Source organism: Quercus robur, chromosome 5, assembly GCF_932294415.1.
Source record: "Quercus robur chromosome 5, dhQueRobu3.1, whole genome shotgun sequence".
Classification (NCBI taxonomy): domain Eukaryota; kingdom Viridiplantae; phylum Streptophyta; class Magnoliopsida; order Fagales; family Fagaceae; genus Quercus; species Quercus robur.
The window spans coordinates 73,231-94,200 of NC_065538.1; the positions used below are offsets into that span (position 1 = coordinate 73,231).

The 20,970-nt window shown below is 36.0% G+C and overlaps 1 protein-coding gene across 1 annotated transcript; it reads right to left on the bottom strand.

Moving 5' to 3' along the window:
* Window positions 1–14,760: 14,760 nt before the first annotated feature.
* On the bottom strand, window positions 14,761–16,162 carry LOC126724722 (uncharacterized). The gene is made up of 4 exons (XM_050429096.1): window positions 16,018–16,162; window positions 15,648–15,930; window positions 15,293–15,505; window positions 14,761–15,187 (listed from the first exon to the last, which is right to left on the bottom strand). The coding sequence occupies exons 1-4, from the start codon at window positions 16,160–16,162 to the stop codon at window positions 14,761–14,763; spliced, it is 1,068 nt and encodes a 355-aa protein (XP_050285053.1).
* Between the last annotated feature and the right edge of the window lie 4,808 nt (window positions 16,163–20,970).

Here is a 20,970-nt window from a genome sequence, read left to right on the forward strand (position 1 = left end):
GTAGGATAATTCTCACTTGAGACTTCCCTTACCTTCCATGATTCTCTCTCTACACCTCATCCTTCTCTTCCGGACTTCCCAGAAGTCCCTTGTCTCTTCTTCTCCCATCCTTGGTTGGATCCCCTCTTCGGGCTTATGATGCTTTAATAATGATAACAACAACTAATCGAACCCTTCCTCAGTCCCGGGCCCTCATATATATATATATATATATATATATGTATGTATGTCTGTGTGTGTATCTATATTATATTTTTTTTTATTTAAAATATTTTTAAATATTTTCCTCCATTTTTATATGTTTCCTCCATTTTTAGTTTGATATGTATCACATTTTCAAATAAAATGGAGTAACTTATTAAGTATGATATATATTTTATTTTAAATTGATATATAACTATGATATTATATCAAAATAATTGGACCCTATTGCATTTTTTCTAGATCGAACGTAAGACTTTTTTTTTTTTGGGGGGGGGGGGGGGGGGGGGGGGGGGGGGGGGTGGGGTGTATCAGAATCTTCAACTTTAGACAATTGCCTATGGTCAAAATTATTGGACCTTCCTCCTGTCCTTTGGTTCGTTGATTAGTTGCTGTTTATTTATTTAGTTTTTTTGGTAAAGACTGCTTTCTCGAGTTTTAAACCTGATGGACTTGTTTAATATAGGATAAACTTGTTGAGATGAAATTTTTTTATTGACGTAATATTATTTTTACAACATTGTTTTTATTATTAACCAGTCCTAACCTATCACATCAACTGTGGTGAGAAAAAGCATGTAATTTATTGAGTCATTCGACCCACTGTGTGTGAGTGCAGTTTTATTTATTATTTATTTATTTATTTATTTCATTTCTAAAGATTTGGATTTATGAATTTTTGCCACTCATTGTGCCCTTGTCTCCTCTCACACGCAAAATTATTCTTAAATAGACAAAATTACTAGGTACTCTTAGAATATAGTGACATGATACTCCCTTCACTTACATAAATAGTGAATTTTGCCATGAATTCAATTAATGTGACTTATTATTATATGAAATGAGAGAGTACCAAGTCATTATACTCTAAAAATAATGAGATAATAATGGCACATGCACTAATATATGTTAGTTTTGTATTTGATGAAAGATAGGATCTGCTATGGTATTCATTGCTTTGTGTGTGTATATATATATCATTTTAAACGTTTTTTTTTTTTTTTTTTTTTGGAGAATGTCATAAAGAATTATAGTAACTCTAGTCACAGCACATAACTACTTGCTTGGATTTTTAAAATTCATAAACGCAATAAAAACTGAAATATTCAAGAAAATTGATGCCCCTCGAGGGGGAAAAAATGCAGGTAGTCAGATTTTGATATAATGCTGTATTTGGGGTTGGTTAAATAGGCATCAAATACCAAAATCATGATCATTTAAACGATGAGGACTTCCAAAACTGTGAACTACACCAAATATAAACTTTTGAGTACTTTTTATAAGGGGAAAAAGTGTGGTAAATTGCAATTGGTAAGACATTGGATTTCCTTTTGATAAAAAAATTAAAAAAAAAAAAAATTCAAAAAAAAAAAATCCACAAAAAACAAAAAACAAAAAAAGAGCTTAACAAAACAAAGCCGAAGCGTGGGGTGGGGTGTATTTAAATATTTTTGACCAAGATTAGAAAAATTCAAACGTGTGAAAGCCCAGCTTGTTTGGTAAGTGTTCTTAAAATGTTTTTTGAGCAGTTAAACGTTAAAGCATATAAGACCCCAAAAGACGTTGTGCTATTCATACTTCTCTACACGCTGCTATTGTTGGTAAGCCTTCGGTGTGAACGGTGATATAGGCTCTCTTGCAATGGTGGCACGAGACAATCCCTTGAGGAAGATGTCAGATTCAATTCAGGCGCTTGCAGATACTGTAAACTCGGAAAATCCACACATCAAGGTCAGTGATGTGGTTCAGCTTTGCCGTCTCAATTATACTGCCATTTCCTACCTTGGCATCGCTATTAAGTTTACGGACCTGGAGCTCCAAACCAAGGTGTGAACCATAGAATAATTTGATTATGACTTAAAATATCTACTTCAACAATGTTTCTTGGTCTGTATTCCTTTTAGCTTCATTATTTTCCTTTTACTCACTACTGTAAGTTTGCTCACTGTCTACCTATAATCAAAGGTGGATAATCTTGTGGAAATCTCAAAGAAATACGACACAATACAGACTTTAGTGGAGACTGAAATTAAAAATGGTTTTGCGAAGGATAACAATAGTCATTGCAGAAACCTGGTACGATTAAAGCGAGTAATCAACTTGGCGAGGGAATGTATGGAGCGACTTCTTGAGCATGGCTGGTACGTCAAACCATGGACCTTCAAATATATATATATATATATATATATATATATATATTATTTTTTAAAAACACGTTCTTTTATTTTATTTTTATATGGGAAAAAAACTCTGTTTTTAATTTAACTAGTAGTTTGCATTGTTGGGTAATCAATTACCCAAGTTGATTAATTAGTCTAGTTACATGCAAGATTCAATTAAAACAACCAAATCGCTAATCTAGAGTTAAGTGCAATGAAAGATAAATTTGACACATCAATGTAGTTATGATAAGAAAAACTCTAACAAGTAATTATGTAGGCTACCACTCCTGAATAATCCACTATAAAAGATTGAGGTTACAAGTACAAGAAATCTTACCATATCCTGAAGTACAGACACACGATAAAACCTTCTAATCTATATAACAGCTTAGATCTGATCCCAATTGGACTACTCTTTCTAGTTAGTAGACTTCTTTATTACACGAATCTCCTATCCATAACTGATTGATGCAGATTAGTGCAAAGTCCTTCACAACAACACACTTCAAGGAATTGGTAGCAGCTAGGTACAAAACTCTAGTCACACAGATGTTGTAGCGGTTTCACAGTAGCATGTGTCTCTTTGAAGTTATGATCATAACTGAAAAATATTGATTTTATATAAACATTGAGAATCCTAGTGCACAAATACTAAGATGGGTCAAGCCATCATAGGTTGGAACAGATAAAACTGTTTTGAAATCCCGTAACTTGATAGATTAATAGGTATTGAGTTAGGTATCGAGTCTAATAAATCTCGATAAATTGATAGGGATCAAAGGACCTGTTACATTAGCTGATTTTTTTGTAGTTTCTTAAGTAGTTTTTTGTGTCTTCATTTATACCACTTGAATACAAATAGACACACTTAAACAGAGACTCAAATACATAAATAGAGACTCGGATATGCCAACACATAAAAATATGACCCTAACAATCTCCCCATTCAGTTATTTGTAACAAAACCCAAGAGTACATTAATGTCCTAGAATACATTCTACTCAAGTTACATTAAAAATAGCCTAATCTAAAAACTTGAAATCTGGAGGAACTTTGTAGGAACGGAGATCTAGTCCTGATCTGGCTTACAATCTTGTCTTTCATTGAAATGCAGTAAACAATACACATCAAGGCAGCATGTAGAAAATAAGACAAAGTAAAAAACAATAAATAATGCTCAAAGTAAATCAACACCTGCACGATATAGTAATCAGTTACCAAGCATGTGGATAGCCAATACAAAATATCAATCTATATAGATAAAACATAAGTGTATCACGGTAAATGTATCAAACACCATTGTGGTGTTACCAGTCATAAAAACCAAAAGTACATCTCCCTTTCACTACAAAAAGATAAACACTTCATGCTCATACTCTCTAAACTCTCCTAATAAGTAGCCTAGCTACTCCCTCTTTTTGTCACGATGGACAAAAGACACAATCAATCACCGCCAGAACCAGAAGCAACAGGCTCGTCATCAACAGAGAAGTCATATCCAGCATCCTCATCATCATTAGCCTCATTTGCAATAGGCTCGGGAGAGGAAGAAACGTACTCACGAGAACGAATCTACCAGTTGGCTATGCGACAACACAAGTGTCCTGTTGGTACATATCCTCCGTGAATGTAACCAACCTCTGCTTATGTGCAGTCTATAGATCCATAACCTGACAAATGTCACCTCGCATGAGACGTATCTCATCCAAAATGGTAGTTGGTGTCACCTCAACGTCGGAAACGGAAGCAAGAGCCTAAGAAGATGGATGATCAACATAGGTGGCGTCCTTAGCAGTATGGATGACATCATCCTCCTCTTATTCAAGCGTCTAAGTGAAGGGAGCACCAAAGGACCGTTAGCGGTTGGTCCTAGAAGCAGACAATTGTGCAGAACTCCTGGAGATAGTATCCTTCCCAAGGGCACCATGAGGAATGAAATAAGGATTGGGAGGAAATGCAACATGGTGGTGTAGAAGAACATGAACGATGGCAGAAGGAAAGATCAAATTTTCTTGATGAATGAGAGGATCATGTGACGAGAATTCAATGGAGTGACCCTGTCATGCCCCAACTCTTCATTTGCAAGATATTGTCCTCTTTAGGAGTGACAACTTTTTCTCTCACAAACTTTCACATCATACATCTATCTCCTTTTATAGGGTGAAGTTACAAGAGCTATCATTATTGTCATAACTCTTTGTTTCATAACAAAAAATTCTAGAATGTGGAAGACTCAAAGATACAAACGTTTTGGAATGACAATAGACACAAACAGCTATAAAAAAAAATAAAAAAAATAAAAAAAAAAACAAAAAACAACAATAGTTATGGAAAAACAAAAGACACAAACTGTTATGAAATATCAAGAGGCACCTTTTGATTTTCCACTTCCAACATTCCCCCTTAAACCAAAAGCATCTTCACACCAAGCATTGTCCTCAATCTTCTGAATCTATCAACTGGTAAGGCTTTGGTAAAAATGTCTGCTACTTGCTTTTCTGTATTGCAACACTAGAGCTTCACAACTTTCTGTTTCACATAATCTCTGAAGAAATTATACTTCATGTCAATATGTTTGCTCCTTCCATGTTGAACTAAATTTTTAGAAAGTTCAATAGCAGACTTGTTATCCACATAAATAATTATGGATTCTTCTTATGGATGATCAAATTCTTTTAATAAATTCTTTAACCATATTGCTTCACAAACAAAAGAGGATGTTGCCACATATTCAGCTTCACATGTTGACAAAGCTACAATACTCTACTTTTTGGACATCTAAGTGAAAGTTGTTGATCCAAGATTGAAAACATATCCAATAGTGCTTTTCCTTTCATCTTGATCACCTCCCCAATCACTATCTGAATATTCATATAATGTGGCATCATTATTATATGAAAATAAAAGACCAAAATCCATTGTACCTTTTATATATCTTAGGGTCCTCTTTGCTACAAGCCAGTGAGATTCCTTTGGTTTCTCCATATATTTGCTCAAAAGACCAACACTATAAACAATGTTTGGCCTTGGGATTGAGAGATACCTTAAACTTCCAATCAAACTCCTAAATAGAATTGGATCTATAATTTTCCCTTCTCCTTCTCTTGTCAATTTTAGATCCACTGCAACAGGAGTATTGACAACATTGCAATTTTTCATATTAAATTTGTCAAGCAATTCCTTTGCATATTTTTTTCTGACATATGAAAATACCATCTAGTTGCTGTCGTACCTCAATCTTGAGGAAAAATGACATTAGTCCAGAGTCAGTCATCTCGAACTCCTTGAACATAGCTTGTTTAAACTCATGGATCATTTCCTGACTGTTTTCTATGAATAACATTTCATCAACATAAAAGCAAGTTATAAGAATTTCACCATGGGCATTCTTCTTGATGTAGATTGCATGCTCATAAGGACACTTGACAAAACCACTTCCTTGAAAATAGCTGTCAATACGAGAGTTCCAAGCTCGAGGAGCTTACTTTAGCTCATATAAAGTTTTCTTCAAACGATACACCTTGTCTTCTTCTCCTTCAACCATAAAACCTTCAGGTTGCTCTGCAGACACCTCTTCTTCAAGTATGCCATTTAAGAATGCTGATTTGACATCTAGTTGGTATATTTTCCAACTATGATGTGCTGCAAAAGAAATCAACATCCTCACTAAGGGTGTAATCGGTTCGGTTTGGTCGGTTTGAAGTGCGATTTTTCCATCGAACCGAAAGGGAGGAACACCGACACTGAACTAACTGGATTTCAATCGATTCAGTTCAGTTGGTTTTTGGTTGCTTCCAATTTCTTAGAACCAAACAGATCAAAAAAAAAAAACCCTATTTCTCTTTACTTTCTCCCACATTTTCTCAGCACCCAAACACCAAGCAAAAAAAAAAAAAAAAAAATCAAAATCAAAATCATGTATATAATCAGAAAACATACCAAAATAAGAAAAAATATATATTTCCTTTGCTTTCCCACGTTTTCTCACCACCCAAACACCAAGCAAGTAGCAAACACACAAAAAAAAAGAAAAAAAGGAGAGAACGTAGAAGAAGCAGAGACCGTGAGAGAAAGGGACTGGAGAATGGAGTGTGCTTCCGTCTGTGAGAAGAAGTACCAGTCGGCGCATTGGAGGGGGTTGGGGCAATTGGTGGGGGAGGAGCCAGAGGCGAGGTTGAAAGAGCGGAGGAAGGCGATGGAGGAGTGGCGAATAGAGTTGGAGCCAAAGAGGGAGTCGGTGGCTTTGAGGTGGGAGCAGGAGCATGAGACGGTGGAGAAGAAGTCGGAGATGGAGACTTGGTTGGTGATGAGGCTGGTGCGGATCCTGGAGCCTGAGCAAGAGCCGAGGTGGCTAACTTTACAGAGAATAGAGAGAGTGAGAGTGAGTGAAAAGTGTAGCTGGGTAGGGTTTTCCAACTTTTATTTTTATAGTTTAATTAGTTTAATAGAAATTTACTTAGTTTAATCGTAATTAGTTAATCTAACGGGCCTAATGTTTTAAAATAAAATGAAAGGGTTGGAGCCCCAACTAATGTACAAACTAGAGGCCCACTTTTTAAAAATAATAATAATAATAACTAACGGAGGCCCAAATTACAAATATATACAGACTTTATATTAAAAATTTTATGTAAAATATATTATAATATGTTCGGTTCGATTTCGGTCGATTTGATGTATTCAAACCTGAAATCGAAACCGATCCGAAATTTTCAGTTTTTAAAAATTAAAACCCGAAACCAAACTGAACCGAAATTTTGGCAATGGTTCAGTCGGTTTTGGCCGGTTTTTTCGGTTTATCGATTTTTTGCACACCCTTAATCCTTACCGTGTCAAGTCTTGCTACTGGAGCAAAGACTTCTTCATAATCTACCTCATGTTTTTGCTTGTAACCTTTAGCTACAAGCCTTGCCTTATAGTGCTCAATTCTCCCATCAACTGTGTGCTTAATCTTATATACCCATTTCACAACAATGGTTCTTTGACCTGGAGGAAGTGTAGTCAATTCCCATGTGTTGTTTTTCTCAATGGCATAAATTTCTTCTTGCATGGCATTCCTCCAACAATTCTCTTTCACAGCTTCTTTGAAAGTAAAAGGCTCATGGTCCACATACAAACCAAAGAGATTTGTCTCTTCAATTTGTGCATAGATATCTTCTAGGTCATTTTGATTGGTGTTGGAGATGGAGAAATGCTACCTGGGCTTCAGATTGATGAAGTGTCTGTTGATGATGCATAGTGGTGGGGTGTTGAGGAAGGTCTCTCTAAAGCTTCATAATTCATATCTTCTTCTTGCACTTCAAACTCAAGTGGCTTCTCTTTACTTATGATGTCATCATTCCATCCCCATGACTCTTCTTCACTGAAAATGACATCTCTACTCACCACTACTTTGTTGGTAAGTGGATTATAGAGTTTGTAAGCTTCTCCCCACGATCATCCAACTTCTTTCTCTTAGTCTTAGGCACTTGAGCATATGCAATACACCCAAAAATTCTTAAGTGTGACACACTTGGTTTGTAGCCACTCCACGCCTCTTGTGGTGTCATATTCTCAACACTTTTCAAAGGGCATCGAGTGAGTAAATAGGTTGTACATGCCACTACTTCTGCCCAGAAATTCTTTGGAAAACATTTTTCTTTGAGCATGGTCCTTGTCATATCAAGGATCGTTCGATTTTTCCTCTCTGCAATGCCATTTTGCTATGGTGTGTATGCAGTTGTAAACTGTTGCTTGATGCCATTTTTCCTACAATAATCTCGAAATTCATTTGAGGTGTACTCACCACCTCTGTCAAATCTAAGTATTTTGATCTTACAACCACTTTCCACTTCAACATGTGCCTTGAAACTTTTGATTATAGTGAAAGCTACAAATTTTTCTTTGATAAGATAAACCCATAATTTTCTACTGAAATCATCAATAAAAGGAAATGAAATATTTGTTACCTCCAACAGAAATTGGATCAAATGGACCGCAAGTATCCGTGTGCAACAGCTCTAATGGGTTAGGTGCTATCCATGATCTCCTGCTTGGAAAAGGACTTCTTTGTTGCTTGCCAAGAGTGCATATCTCACATACATATTCTGGCTTTTCAATACTAGGCAATCCATGCATCATGCTTGATGTGGATAATAGTTTAAGCCCACTGAAATTGAGATGCCCAAGGCGAAGATGCCACTTCCATGACTCATTTTTTACAAGCCCATGGAAACATTTCTCTATTATTGAGTTAAGATGGAGTGGAAACATACGATTGTGACCCATTTGAACTTTTGCAACAAGCCTTCCTTTAGCATCCTTCAAAACAAGAGAGAGTTTCTCCATGTGTATAATATACCCCTTTTCTAGGAGTTGCCCAATACTAAGAATATTGCTTTTCATGTTGGGCACATAGTACACATTGGAGATAAATTGCAAAACACCATTCCTTTGACATATTCTAATTTTTCCTTTACCTTTTATAGGCAATTTGAATGAGTCTCCCAAACGGACATCGCCTTGAACACCTTCAACAAGCTCAACAAAGAGCGCCTTTTTTCCACTCATGTGGTTGCTAGCTCCAGAATCAAGATACCACACCTCTTGCGAATTATTTGCCTCCTCTTGTGCAAAAAGAAGTGTACATTCTTCTTTTTCAACATTTGATGCCTCAACAAGATTAGATTGTTCATTATGCTCCTCCGATTTATTGTACCAACAGTCTGATGAATAATGTCCAAATTTGTTGCAATTGAAACATTAGACATTTCTATTACCTCCACGTTCACGAGCAAATCTGCCCTTGAATGTTCCTCTTCCACGACCCTTACCACAGTTGCTATTGGTATATCCTCCATGAAGAGTTTGCAAACGAACTCTTTTCACATGATCAACACCCATGCTTCTTTACTCGACTCTACTTTGGCAATTTTCTCAAAAGTTGACTCATCCACCCCTTATTAGAGTAGAAATAGTGTCTCCTTGTCTTTCTTCCTTTGATCTTTGAGTAAATTTTTTCGCTTTGCGTTGTAGGTGGCTTCTTGCTCACTTATGGGTTCTACATACCCATTAGTGATGAGCTCCCATAGCTCTTGTGATCTAAACAACGCTTTCATTTGAATCTGCCAGCTCTCAAAATTTTCTTTCGTCAATTTAGGTATTTGTGGTTGCACCATATTAGAAGACATCTTCACTAATGGTGTAGACAAAGACTCTAGGCTCTAAGAACTTGGCTCTTATACCACTTTGTTGGCTTTATAAAGCCTTGACTTAAAATTTAACAAAGTACTCGCAAGGAAGAGAGGAATAAAAATTTTATTAGAGTACTTCAAACTCACAAACAAAGAGATTAGGCTACTTCCTTGAGAGCTCACTACAACTTTTTCTCTCACACACTTTCACATCATACATCTATCCCCTTTTATAGGGTGAAGTTACAAGAGCTATCGTTATTGTCATAACTCTTTGTTTCATAACAGAAAATTATAGAATGTGAAAGACTCAAAGACACAAACATTATGGAATGACAATAGACACAAACAGTTATGGAAAAACAAAAGACACAAACTGTTGTGAAATATCAAGAGACACCTTTTGGTTTACCACTTCCAACACGTGAAGCATAGTCAAGATTTAGTTCTCCCTCAACTCACCCCATTTAAAGGTCTTTTGGCATTTTGGGTCTCCACAATCTTCCCCTCTAAGGGCCACACATCCCTATGTGGAACCTACCCACCATTCTGTCTTGTAGGGTCCACTCTAATACCATTTTGTCACTCATCAACTCTTCATTGGCAAGATATCATTTTCTTTAGGAGTAACATACCGCCTCTTCCTTAAAATTTTAAGAAGCCTCTTACCAATTAGTGTGCAAGGCCTTCCATATAAGGTTTAGGACCTCCCCTTATTTAGGCAATGTGGGACTTGGTCAATATTCACTTCTCCCTCATCCCACCCCACTTAAAAGGTCATTTAGTATTTTGGGTCTCCACAATCTACCCTTTTTAAGGGCCACACGTTCCCGGGTAGGATCTACCCACCATTCCGTTGTATAAGGGTTCGCTCTGATACCATTTTATCATACTTCAACTCTTCTCTAGCAAGATATTGTCATCTTTGGGAGTGATACAAAGCCTCTCCCTTAAGGTTTTAAAAGACCTCCCACTAATTAGAGATCAAGGATCTCCATATAACGTTTTTGATCTATTCCTACTTAGGCATGTGAGACATAGTCAAGATTTGGTTATCCCTCACTTTACCACACTTAATTTTTTTTTTTTTTTTTTCTTTTAGGTCTCCACAATTTACCCCCCTTAAAGGACATATGTCCCCTTATGGGACCTACCCACCATCCTGTCATGTAAGGGTTGGCACTAATACCATTTTGTCACACCCCAATTCTTCATTGGCAAGATATTGTCCTCTTTGGGAGTGACAATATGTCTTTCCCACAAGGTTTTAAAAGGCCTTTTACCAATTAGAGTTCAAGGCCCTTCATATAAGGCTTTAGACCTTACTCCACTTAGGAAATGTGAGACTTAATCAAGATTTGATTCTCCCTAAACTTGCTTCACTTAAAGAGCCTTCTAGGTCTCCATAATCTACCCCCTCGAAGGGCCACGCTTCCCCGTGTGGGACATGCCCACCATTCCTTCTTGTAAGGTCCACTCTTATATTATTTTGTCATGCCCTAACTTTTCATTGGCAAGATATTGTTTTCTTTGGGAGTTACATAAAGCCTCTCTCTTAAGGTTTTAAAAGGCCTCTTACCAATTAGAGTCCAAGGCCTTCGATATAAGTCTTAGGACCTCCCCATACTTAAGTAATGTGGGACTTAGTTAAGACTTGGTATTCCCTCACCACACCCTACTTAAGAGGTCTTTTGGCCTTTTGGGTCTCCATAATCTATCCCCTTAAAGTGCCACATGTCCCCGTGTGAGACCTACTCACCATTCCATTGTATAGGAATCCACTCTTTAGGGGTGACACAAACCCTCTTTCTAAAGGTTTTAAAAGGCCTCTTACCAATTAGAGTTCAACGCCCTCCATATAAGGCTTAGGACCTCCCCCTACTTAGGCAATGTAGGGCCTAGTCAGGATGTAGTTCTCCCTCACCTCACCTCACCTCACTTTAGAGGTCTTTGGGTTTTTTGGGTCCCCCCCCCCCCCCCCCCCACACCCGAAAAAAAAAATACTAAATAGAAAATGAGCACGAGTGTCAATGATGGTATTATAATAAGTCACTGGAGTCAGAACATAAGTCATGATCATGTTAAGAAAACGGGGATTCCTAAAAAAATCTTGTGTAATTATGTCATTTAGAATACCACAAAGGTAATACAACCTCAAAACTATGTACCAAGATCATCACAAGATGAACCAATGTTGTCTAATTAAGAAGGATAGTCAAGGTTCTCAACCTTAGGAGCATGAAACAACTCATGGAAGAAGTTTGGTGTCATAGAGATCCTAATGCCTCTAACACGAGTGTTAAACATAGGAACATAAGTATCCACTGTGGAGATATTAGAGTAAAACTCATGAACAAGAAAAGTGGGGCAAATGATGGAGGCACCACTATGAGATTCTCAACCACAAGAGCGGAAAGTCTTAGGTACACGGGTACAAGTGAGATCACCCGAGTATCTGACACTCATTGTGACGCTGGCATTTAAATTAAAACATTTCTTATTGAAGGCTTGGTGGTAGTTAGAATTAGGGAACTTACGCTCTATAAGCTCAGAAGAGGTGGTATTGGAGGAAAAAGAGATAGGATTACGGCAAGGAGTGTCTTTCTTGGATCTACAAGAATAGATACTTTTCAAGAGAAAAAAGAACCAAGAAAAGAAACATAATAAGAACGTTGTCCCCCCCCCCCCCCCCCCCGCCCCCCTCCCTAAAGAAATTTGAACATAAACCACCAAATTTCAAAAATCCACGAAACTTCAAACCCTAGATCTAAAATGCAATGCATGACATAAATGCATAATTAGAGAGGGATTAGAGGGATTACCACAAATTTTAGAGAGAGAGAGAGAGAGGGACGAAAATCTGAGAGAGAGAGAGAGAGAGAGAGAGAGAGAGAGAGAGAGTGAAGCTTGAATTGGTGGGTCAAAAGGTGTCACAGAAAATCTAAAGAGAGAGTTTAAAATGAATGGTGAACTGCCTTAGGTATTTATAATACCTGCAGCTTGATAATGCAAAGAGGTATTGAGAGACAGTTCTCGATAGATCGAGACAGGTATCGACCAGGTATTGAAGACATAATAGATGGGGTATAATGGCTCGATGAATTGAACAAGTATCAAGATAGCTCAATTGATCAAAGAAGGTATTGAGAAGATATCATAGAAATAATAAGGGGCCTAAATCTGGTCAATGGATCGATATGCAGTTGAATAGGTATTGAGGAGGGCTAGATAGGTTGCAAAGGTATTGAGAAGGTATGGAGGCATGTAGTTTTATGCAATAGTCAATATGAAACACATGCAACACTTCTATACTTAATACCACAAAACTAACCTCAACAAATAGAGCTTAAAATATGCATGATGAACTCAATTAGAGACTCCAACTCATTTCAGACATCATGGAAATGAGTTGGAGTCTATTTTATCTTCTAAGCAATTTCTTACAAACACAAATCAAGCATATACAACTAAATCATCTATTTTATCTTGAAATCAAGTCCAAAATGTTTAGCATGCTTTACAAGCACATGCATCACTTTAGATGGCCAACCACATCGACTTATTCACGTAACAAAATTAGCAAAGACTATGTATGGATTTTTTGAAAACATTTGCAAGTGAGTATATGTAATACAAGATGTGAAGTGAACTAGTGAGAGAGACATACACACTTACATCTTAGTTATAACAATTTGATGGAGATTATCACCTTCGAGGTACATCCTATAATTCTCACATCTCCTAAACCATTTGAAATTTTGACTAGTGCATATGTAGTATTCAATGCTATCTAGCTCAAAACACAATCATATTGAACTACATGAGCATAAAGAACATAGAAAAAGAAACAATCCATTATTATTTTATTGCAATATACACCATTTTCTTGCTATGAAATGCTTCACCTTTTACTTAGCTTGACTTTTATCATTTGCACACAAGTGTTTATTTAGATTTACAAATTTTCCTGGTGAGATGATTATTTATGCCTTTCTCTTAAAATTTTCTAGTCCTTCTCATTAAAATGAGTGACACAGATTTAGAGTATTCATGTCAATCTCCTAGTCTATGGTCATATAAAGAAACAACACAAACATGAATCAATGTTCATTGGCAAACCAAATGTACATAAGAAACATGTATTTCTTGAAAGAATACACAAGAACCCATAATAAGAAGACATGCAAGGATGAGGTCCAAGAAAAGATGGGAAGAATTGAACTACAGACAAGCATCGAAAGGTTAAGTAGTAGCAACCTTCTCCACCAACTCAGTCTTAGGAGTAGACTATGTAATGGAAGAGGTCTTCTTCTTCTGAGATTGAGTTCAAAAAGGTCTAGGAGGATTCAAATTCCCTCAGAACTAAGTTAAAAGGATTTAAGCCTTTTTTTTTTTTTTGATAAGTAAAAGTTTATTGATCTCAAAAAAATGGAACACCCTAGTACACATGGAGTGTACAAGGGGTCAAACAATCAAGAACAAAAATTACAAGAATCTAAGAAATCAAGAAAGGATGAAAAGGATTGGTTCCGCAATGTAGCCAACCAATCCATTAAAGTTCTAAAGAAAAATAGTTTCCAGTCTGATATGGATCTCTCCTTATCTTCAAAGCACCGACTATTTCTCTCCCTCCAAAGGCACCACAATAAGCAACGGGGAACCATAAGCCATATATACCCATTTCGATGACAGCCAAAACTGCCTTGCCAACATGCTAGAAGCCCCACTACAAATTGCGGCATAACCCAGCTCACTCCAAACAACCCGAACACCATAGCCCACATATCCATTACAACTGAACAATGAAGAAAAAGATGATCAACCGATTCCCCATTACACGTGCACATATAGCACCAGTCTAATATCCAAACCTTCCTTCTTTGTAAATTGTCAATAGTTAAGTATTTCCCAAAAACAACAGTCCAAACAAAGAAAGCTACTCAAGAAGGAATCTTCTGCTTCCAAATGCTTTTCCAAGGAAAGCAATAGTCATTAGAGCCCACTAAGAGATTGTAATAATCCCTAACCGTGAAGTCCTTCTCTCTAACAGATTTCCAACACATCTTATTTTCACCAAGCCCTCTAACCTACGCACCATATATGGTATCCGTGAAACTGGCTAGTGCCTCTAGTTCCCGAGCATGCACACCCCTAAAGAAACTTACATCCCAAAATAGGATTCCGTTATCAAACTTCATAACCTCAGCCACACTAACCTCTTGATCTCAGCAAAATCTAAACAATTCACGATAGCTGATTGCAAGAGATGTTTCACCACACCAACGGTCTTGCCAAAATTTCACCTTAGACCCATCCTCAATATCATATAAAATGTGGCGAGAGAAAGTAGGCCATCCCCGACTAATATTTTTCCACAAGCCAACACCATATGGACTATTAGTAGGCCTAGTACACCAACTACCCCATTCACAACCATATTTCACAGCTATCACTTGCCTCCAAGGGGCAGCCCTCTCCATCCCAAATCTCCATAGCCACTTCCCAAGCAGAGCTTCATTAAAAAGTCTTACCTTTCTTATCCCCAAACCACCCGAAGCAATGGGAGTGCAAACAGTAGCCCATTTAACCAAATGGAATTTTGGTTCATCACCAATGCCACCCCATAAAAAATCCCTCTGAAGTTTCTCAATTCTGTTAGCCACAGAAGTAGGAATAGGAAATAAAGATAGAAAATAAGTGGGTAAATTAGATAGAGTGCTTTTAATTAAAGTGACTCTACCTCCCTTGGATAAGTACAAACGTTTCCATCTTGCTAATCTCCGTTCTATCTTCTCCAGAATTGGGTTCCAAATTGTCTTATCCTTGCATTTAGCTCCCAAAGGAAGGCCAAAATATTTCATTGGAAGGGTAACTTGTTTACAACCAAGGACAGTCAACAATAAGTCAAGATTTGCACCATACCAACAAGAACCAGCTCTAACTTGCCTAAATTTATCTTCAGACCAGAAGCTGCCTCAAACCAAATGAGAATCATACAGAGAAACAAAACCTGATCCAAATCAGCATCACAAAAAATAAAGTGTCGTCCGCAAAGAGCAAATGTGACACCCCCAAAGATCTTCCCTCTAAACGACCTACACCAAAGCCTAACATGTAACCATCATGGACAGCCTTATCCAACATTCTCCCAAGGGCTTCCATCACCAAGACAAACAACAAAGGGGACAATGGGTTACCTTGTCTCAACCCCCTGGAGCTCTCAAAAACCCCACAAGGAGTGCCATTTATCAAGATAGAGAAGCAAACTGTAGATATACAAAAGAAAATCCACTGCCTCCATTTAGCAGAGAACCCACTCCATTCTAGTAATTGCATAAGAAAACCCCAGTTGACATGATCAAAAGCCTTCTCAACATCTAATTTGCAAAGTATCCCTGGCAAACCAGTTTTCACTCAACTGTCGAGGCATTCATTAGCAATAAGCACAGGGTCAAGAATCTGCCTATTCCTCACAAATTGACCTTTAGCAAAAAAATGGTGAAATACAGCCATAAGATCAATTTTGAGAATACCCCAACATGCTTGGAAGAAGGCCATTGGAAACCCATTAGGTCTAGGTGCTTTGTCACCATTAAAATTCTGTATTACATCAAAAATTTCTGCCATATATTTTGCCTTAACTCACCGAGCAAATGCACCAAGTCTTGTGTCTTATTTTAACATCTGTTATTCGGCACACAATTCTTCTTTTAGCTAGCAAGCCATTTGAAGCAATTTGGAGATGTGTGTCCAATTGCAACACAGTGGTGGCAGAAGTGAGATCTCTTCGACTAAGAGTTTCTCTTGGGAGTAGAACAAGGATTTTTCTTGTGCGGACTTCCAAGAACAAATTTGCCTTCATCAACCTTAGGTTTTTCACCTTCAGGTTTAGACTTCTCGAATTGCTGTACAATGCCAACACGAGGGCCATTTAGCTTGGATGTGATAGGAATAGAAGAGTTAGACCCATCATATCCTAAACCTGCTTTATCAGAACTGTATTTCTGAACACTTAACATCTCATCAAGCTTAGAACTAGACATTCTTTCTAATTGGGAATGGGCTTTACTAAGTTCAATGTCTAGAGTCTTCACATTTTTCACAAAGGTGGTGTTCTCAAATCTAAAGGTTCCTATGGCTTGATTACCCTCATCTATCTTGGTTGACAAATTCTCCATCTTAAGATCAACCTCACTAATCTTCTTCAAGGCTAGACTATAAAGTTTTCATATAGATTCTCCTTATTGGATTCATCTTGAACCTCCATTTCAACCTCAACCTTCTCTTCTTCCTCCTCAACAGTAGCAATAAAAGCCATATATTTTGCCTCTTGATCACTATCATAATCACTCTCCAGTTAGATGACACTTAAGGTGGCAGCTAAGGCTTTACTCTTCCCTGTAGGCTTGAGGTAAGTAGGACACTCTTGTTTCATATGATCATAACCTTAAGATCCAAAGCACTTTTGTCCTACAGGTTGACTCGACAACTAATCAACTTCCTTATACTGCTTCTAAGGTCAATCATTGGTGTCATTAATATTGGAGTTAGACTTTTTAGGGGCTCTATCCTTACCCTTAACTTTGGCATTTTTCAGAAACTTCTTAAGCTGCCTAGTGAAAAGACCCTTTGCTCTTGATAGCTCATCATCAAAAAAAATCATATTCCTCATCTACGATCTTAAGGGCCATAGTCTTGTTCTTACCTGGCTTACCTAGTCCCATCTCATAAGTTTGAAGGTTTCTTACAATTTTAGAAACAAGAATTTTATATATGTCCTTAGCTTCCTCTATAACTGTAGTCTTAGCACGAAACTGTTTAGGGAGAATCCTAAGGATTTTTCTAAAAATCTTAGGTTCTTATATGGTTCCTCTTAAGTTGTAGGCAGAGTTTATAATGTCCTTGAGTTAGCAAAGAACTCATCAGAATTCTCATCCTCACCCATCCTAATTCACGACCTTGGTTCCCTCATATATAAGTGATCTCTAAATTGGTCCAAACTTTCTTGGCCACAGTTGAGGTAGAGATTTTCTTACATTCCTCAGGGGAAATGTCACTGAAAATTGCATTTAGAGCTCTACTGTTGCAGTTGGCTACTTTGTTCTTCTTATCATCCCATTTAGCCTATTCTTCCTTAGAATTTTTCCATCCTAGATCTAGATCTATTGACAACCAAAATTTTTCTTTCAAAGATTTCAAAAAGGCTTTCATGTGAACTTTCCAATAAGCATAATTAGTTCCATCAAAATATGGTGGAATCACAAGTGATTGCCCACGACCCATGATGAACAAGGGTCATGGATCACACAGTAAAGATTAAACTTAATAAGAGTGTGCCTACTTTGATACCATTTGTTAGATTAAAATTTAACCTCAGTTAAATTAATCAATTACATAAGTTAATTATTTAGTCTACTTACATGCAAGATTCAATTAAGGCACAACCAAATCGCCAATTTAGAGTTAAGTGCAGCGGAAAATAAATTTGACATGACACTATGGTTACAATGAGGAAAACCTTCACAGGAAAACCCTAATGGGTGATTTTATATAGGTCAACACTACTTAAGAATCCACTATAAAAGAATGAGCTTATAAATATAAGGAATCTTACCCTATCTTGAAGTATCTAACCATAGCATAAGCTATTGACCTATATAATTGCTAGTCTCTAATCCCAATTAGATACTCTTTCTAGCATACTTCTTCTTTGCACAAATCTCCTATCCATGATTGACTCCTACAAAATTGCTTGACCGGTGCAAATTGATTAATTAAAGATTGCTTTTGAAATGTAAATTATTTAAAGTATGGAATGAATTTAATTTTTAAACACATATGTAACAACAATGTTAACTCTAGGAATTTCAACTTTTTTATCTTTAAATTTTAAAGTAGTAACTTTCTAGATTTAAATTTCCTAAGGATTAGACGGACATTCTATGTATCTTGTCTCTTTGTTGAATATAATTACATACAACATAATAAAATTGAGAAAATTACATATTACCACCCTAAATTATACTCTTGATTACACTTTGTACCCTAAACTTTTCGAATGGACGTTTTATACCATAAACTATGATCCTTGTTACACTTCACACCCCAACATCAAGTTTACTGTTAACTTGAATGCAAAAATATGGCACCACGTGAAAAGACTTAATTGTCCATTTTCTTAATGCTTTAAAAACAAAAAATAAATTATACTTTGCCACCCTAAACTATACTTTTGATTACACTTTGTACCTTAAACTTTGAATTTCTATCCAAGTTAACAGCAAACTTAATGTCAAAGTGCAAAGCATAATAAGGGTCATAGTTTAGAGTGTAAAACACGTATTCGAAAAGTTTAGGGTGCAAAATATAATATGCGGTATAGTTTAGGATAGCAAAGTGTAATTTCCCTTGATAAAATTATATTGATATTCAGGGTTGAATGCGACTTCTCCTAAAAGAACAAAAGATATCTAATCCATTTTATGCATATAACGAAGTAAAATACATTTTTATCATATAATAAATCGATTGGATTTGTATTCGCACTATTCTTTCATAGATGTTTTTATTTAAACATATATAATGACTTCCAACGTGACAGGAGAAAATCAATCGTTGAGATATTTGCTGTAGCTTATGAGCAAGTTTTTGCTCCATACCATGGATGGACTTCTAGTGACGGGTTTATTTTGTCAATTGGTCTGTCTGCGAAAGCTGTGATTGCTGCATTGGAAAGACTTCCTTCTAGCGACCTCATATTGCAGTTGTTAAATGAAGATGGTAAGTATTCCATGTTACATTGCTAGTTTCTTACATTTGAAATCTTGATAGCGTATGCTCGAAATGAGGAGTTGATACACTTGCCTCAAGCATTGATTGTAGACACAAATTAATCATTTGTTACACTAAAAGCATAACCCCAATAGCATAAGCTCAAGCCCAGTCCTACTTTATGTGCAAGATAAGTTTTCTACTTAAAAGTCTATTAACTCTAGCATTTAACTTACTATATATATATATATATATATATTCTAAAGAGTTTCAACCTATAGCGTAAACGGGAGTTTAACCCCAAACCTCTTATTTAGACATGGCAAACAGGCGAGTCGGGTCAAGTCAATCAAGTTGTGGGTCGAGTCAAGTTAACTCATATTTTTCACATGATTTTTTTTTTTTAATAAAGAAAACATATATTTGCCATTCGGAAAGTTATGTAACAAATTACTTGATGTAAAATACATTACTTTGAATTCACCACTTATATCAATAATGAACTCAGTTAAACTTAATAATACTTATTCAATAATTTAAAAATTATACAAATCTCAACATTGCTAACTAAAACAAAATAATACAAAGTAAAACAAATACACGTTTTATTTCTATACAATATCAACATCCCAAAATATAAAACAAAATTACAAATGACTTATTGGATAACTCATTTGACAAAAAATAAAAACATATAAGAAATTTAAAATCTTGAAAATTAATTTTATAATCTATTATCAATTATGGTTGGCACTCTATTTCAATTTGAGAATATACATTAAAATTTGATTATTTACTTATTTATACATAGTTTCTTTTATAAATATCATATTATTGTTAAGCAACACACACTCTAGGAAATATCATAATTTATTTTGAAAAACTGTTTTTTTTTTTTTTTTTTTTTTTTTTACATAAATTGTAAAAAAAATAAGTCTAAGCATTCATAATTTATGCTAATTTGATATTTTGGCTTCACTATTTTTACACTTATGAATATTTCTCACACATATCTACAATTTTAAATCTATGTTTATAACTCTATTGTAACAAGATTATCTTGGTATATACTTTGCTATTTGATATCTAAAAATCTTTATTTATTACAGAATGCTCAATCATTCATCTTTTAATTCATTTGCATGCAGTTATGTAAATGTCTCAATTATTTTCTAAAACTCACAACAAATAATTAAACCAATATTGTCTTAATTTTTTTTTTTTTTTTTTACTTAAAAAAAAAAAGTTTTAAAAAATTGTTCGAGTCGCAGGTCAAGTCGAGTCAGAAAATTCTGACCCTTTTGTCATGTCCACTCTTATTCAACCATCAGAGACTTTACCAGTTGAGCTAACTGGAACCCACACTATATATACTCATGTTAGTGTTCATTGTAACACAGGAATTGCGTTACACTCATATAATAAAGATGTAGTCCTTAAGGTTTCCTTCGTAGACGTATACTATCAGGCTGAACCACGTAACTTTCGTATTCTTTTGTTCTTTATTTTATGATTCCGCTTCAGCATCTATTCTAGTATATTTAACATAGTATATTATAGCTAATATTCAACAATCACATATAGTTTTATAAGTTATAAGATATCAAAGTCTACACCCCTAAACCAACAACAAATAATACAAACAATCCTCTTTTAACTAAGTT

Excerpts from the sequence above, each read along its gene's own strand:
- LOC126724722 (XM_050429096.1), bottom strand. The coding sequence starts at position 16,162 with ATGGCAGAAATTTTTGATGTAATACAGAATTTTAATGGTGACAAAGCA. Across the intron at positions 15,506-15,647 it reads GCTGTCCATGATGGTTACAT|CTTCTGGTCTGAAGATAAAT; the intron begins GTTAGGCTTTGG and ends GGTTTGAGGCAG. Across the intron at positions 15,188-15,292 it reads TTAGCAAGATGGAAACGTTT|AATTGAGAAACTTCAGAGGG; the intron begins GTACTTATCCAA and ends TGTGGCTAACAG.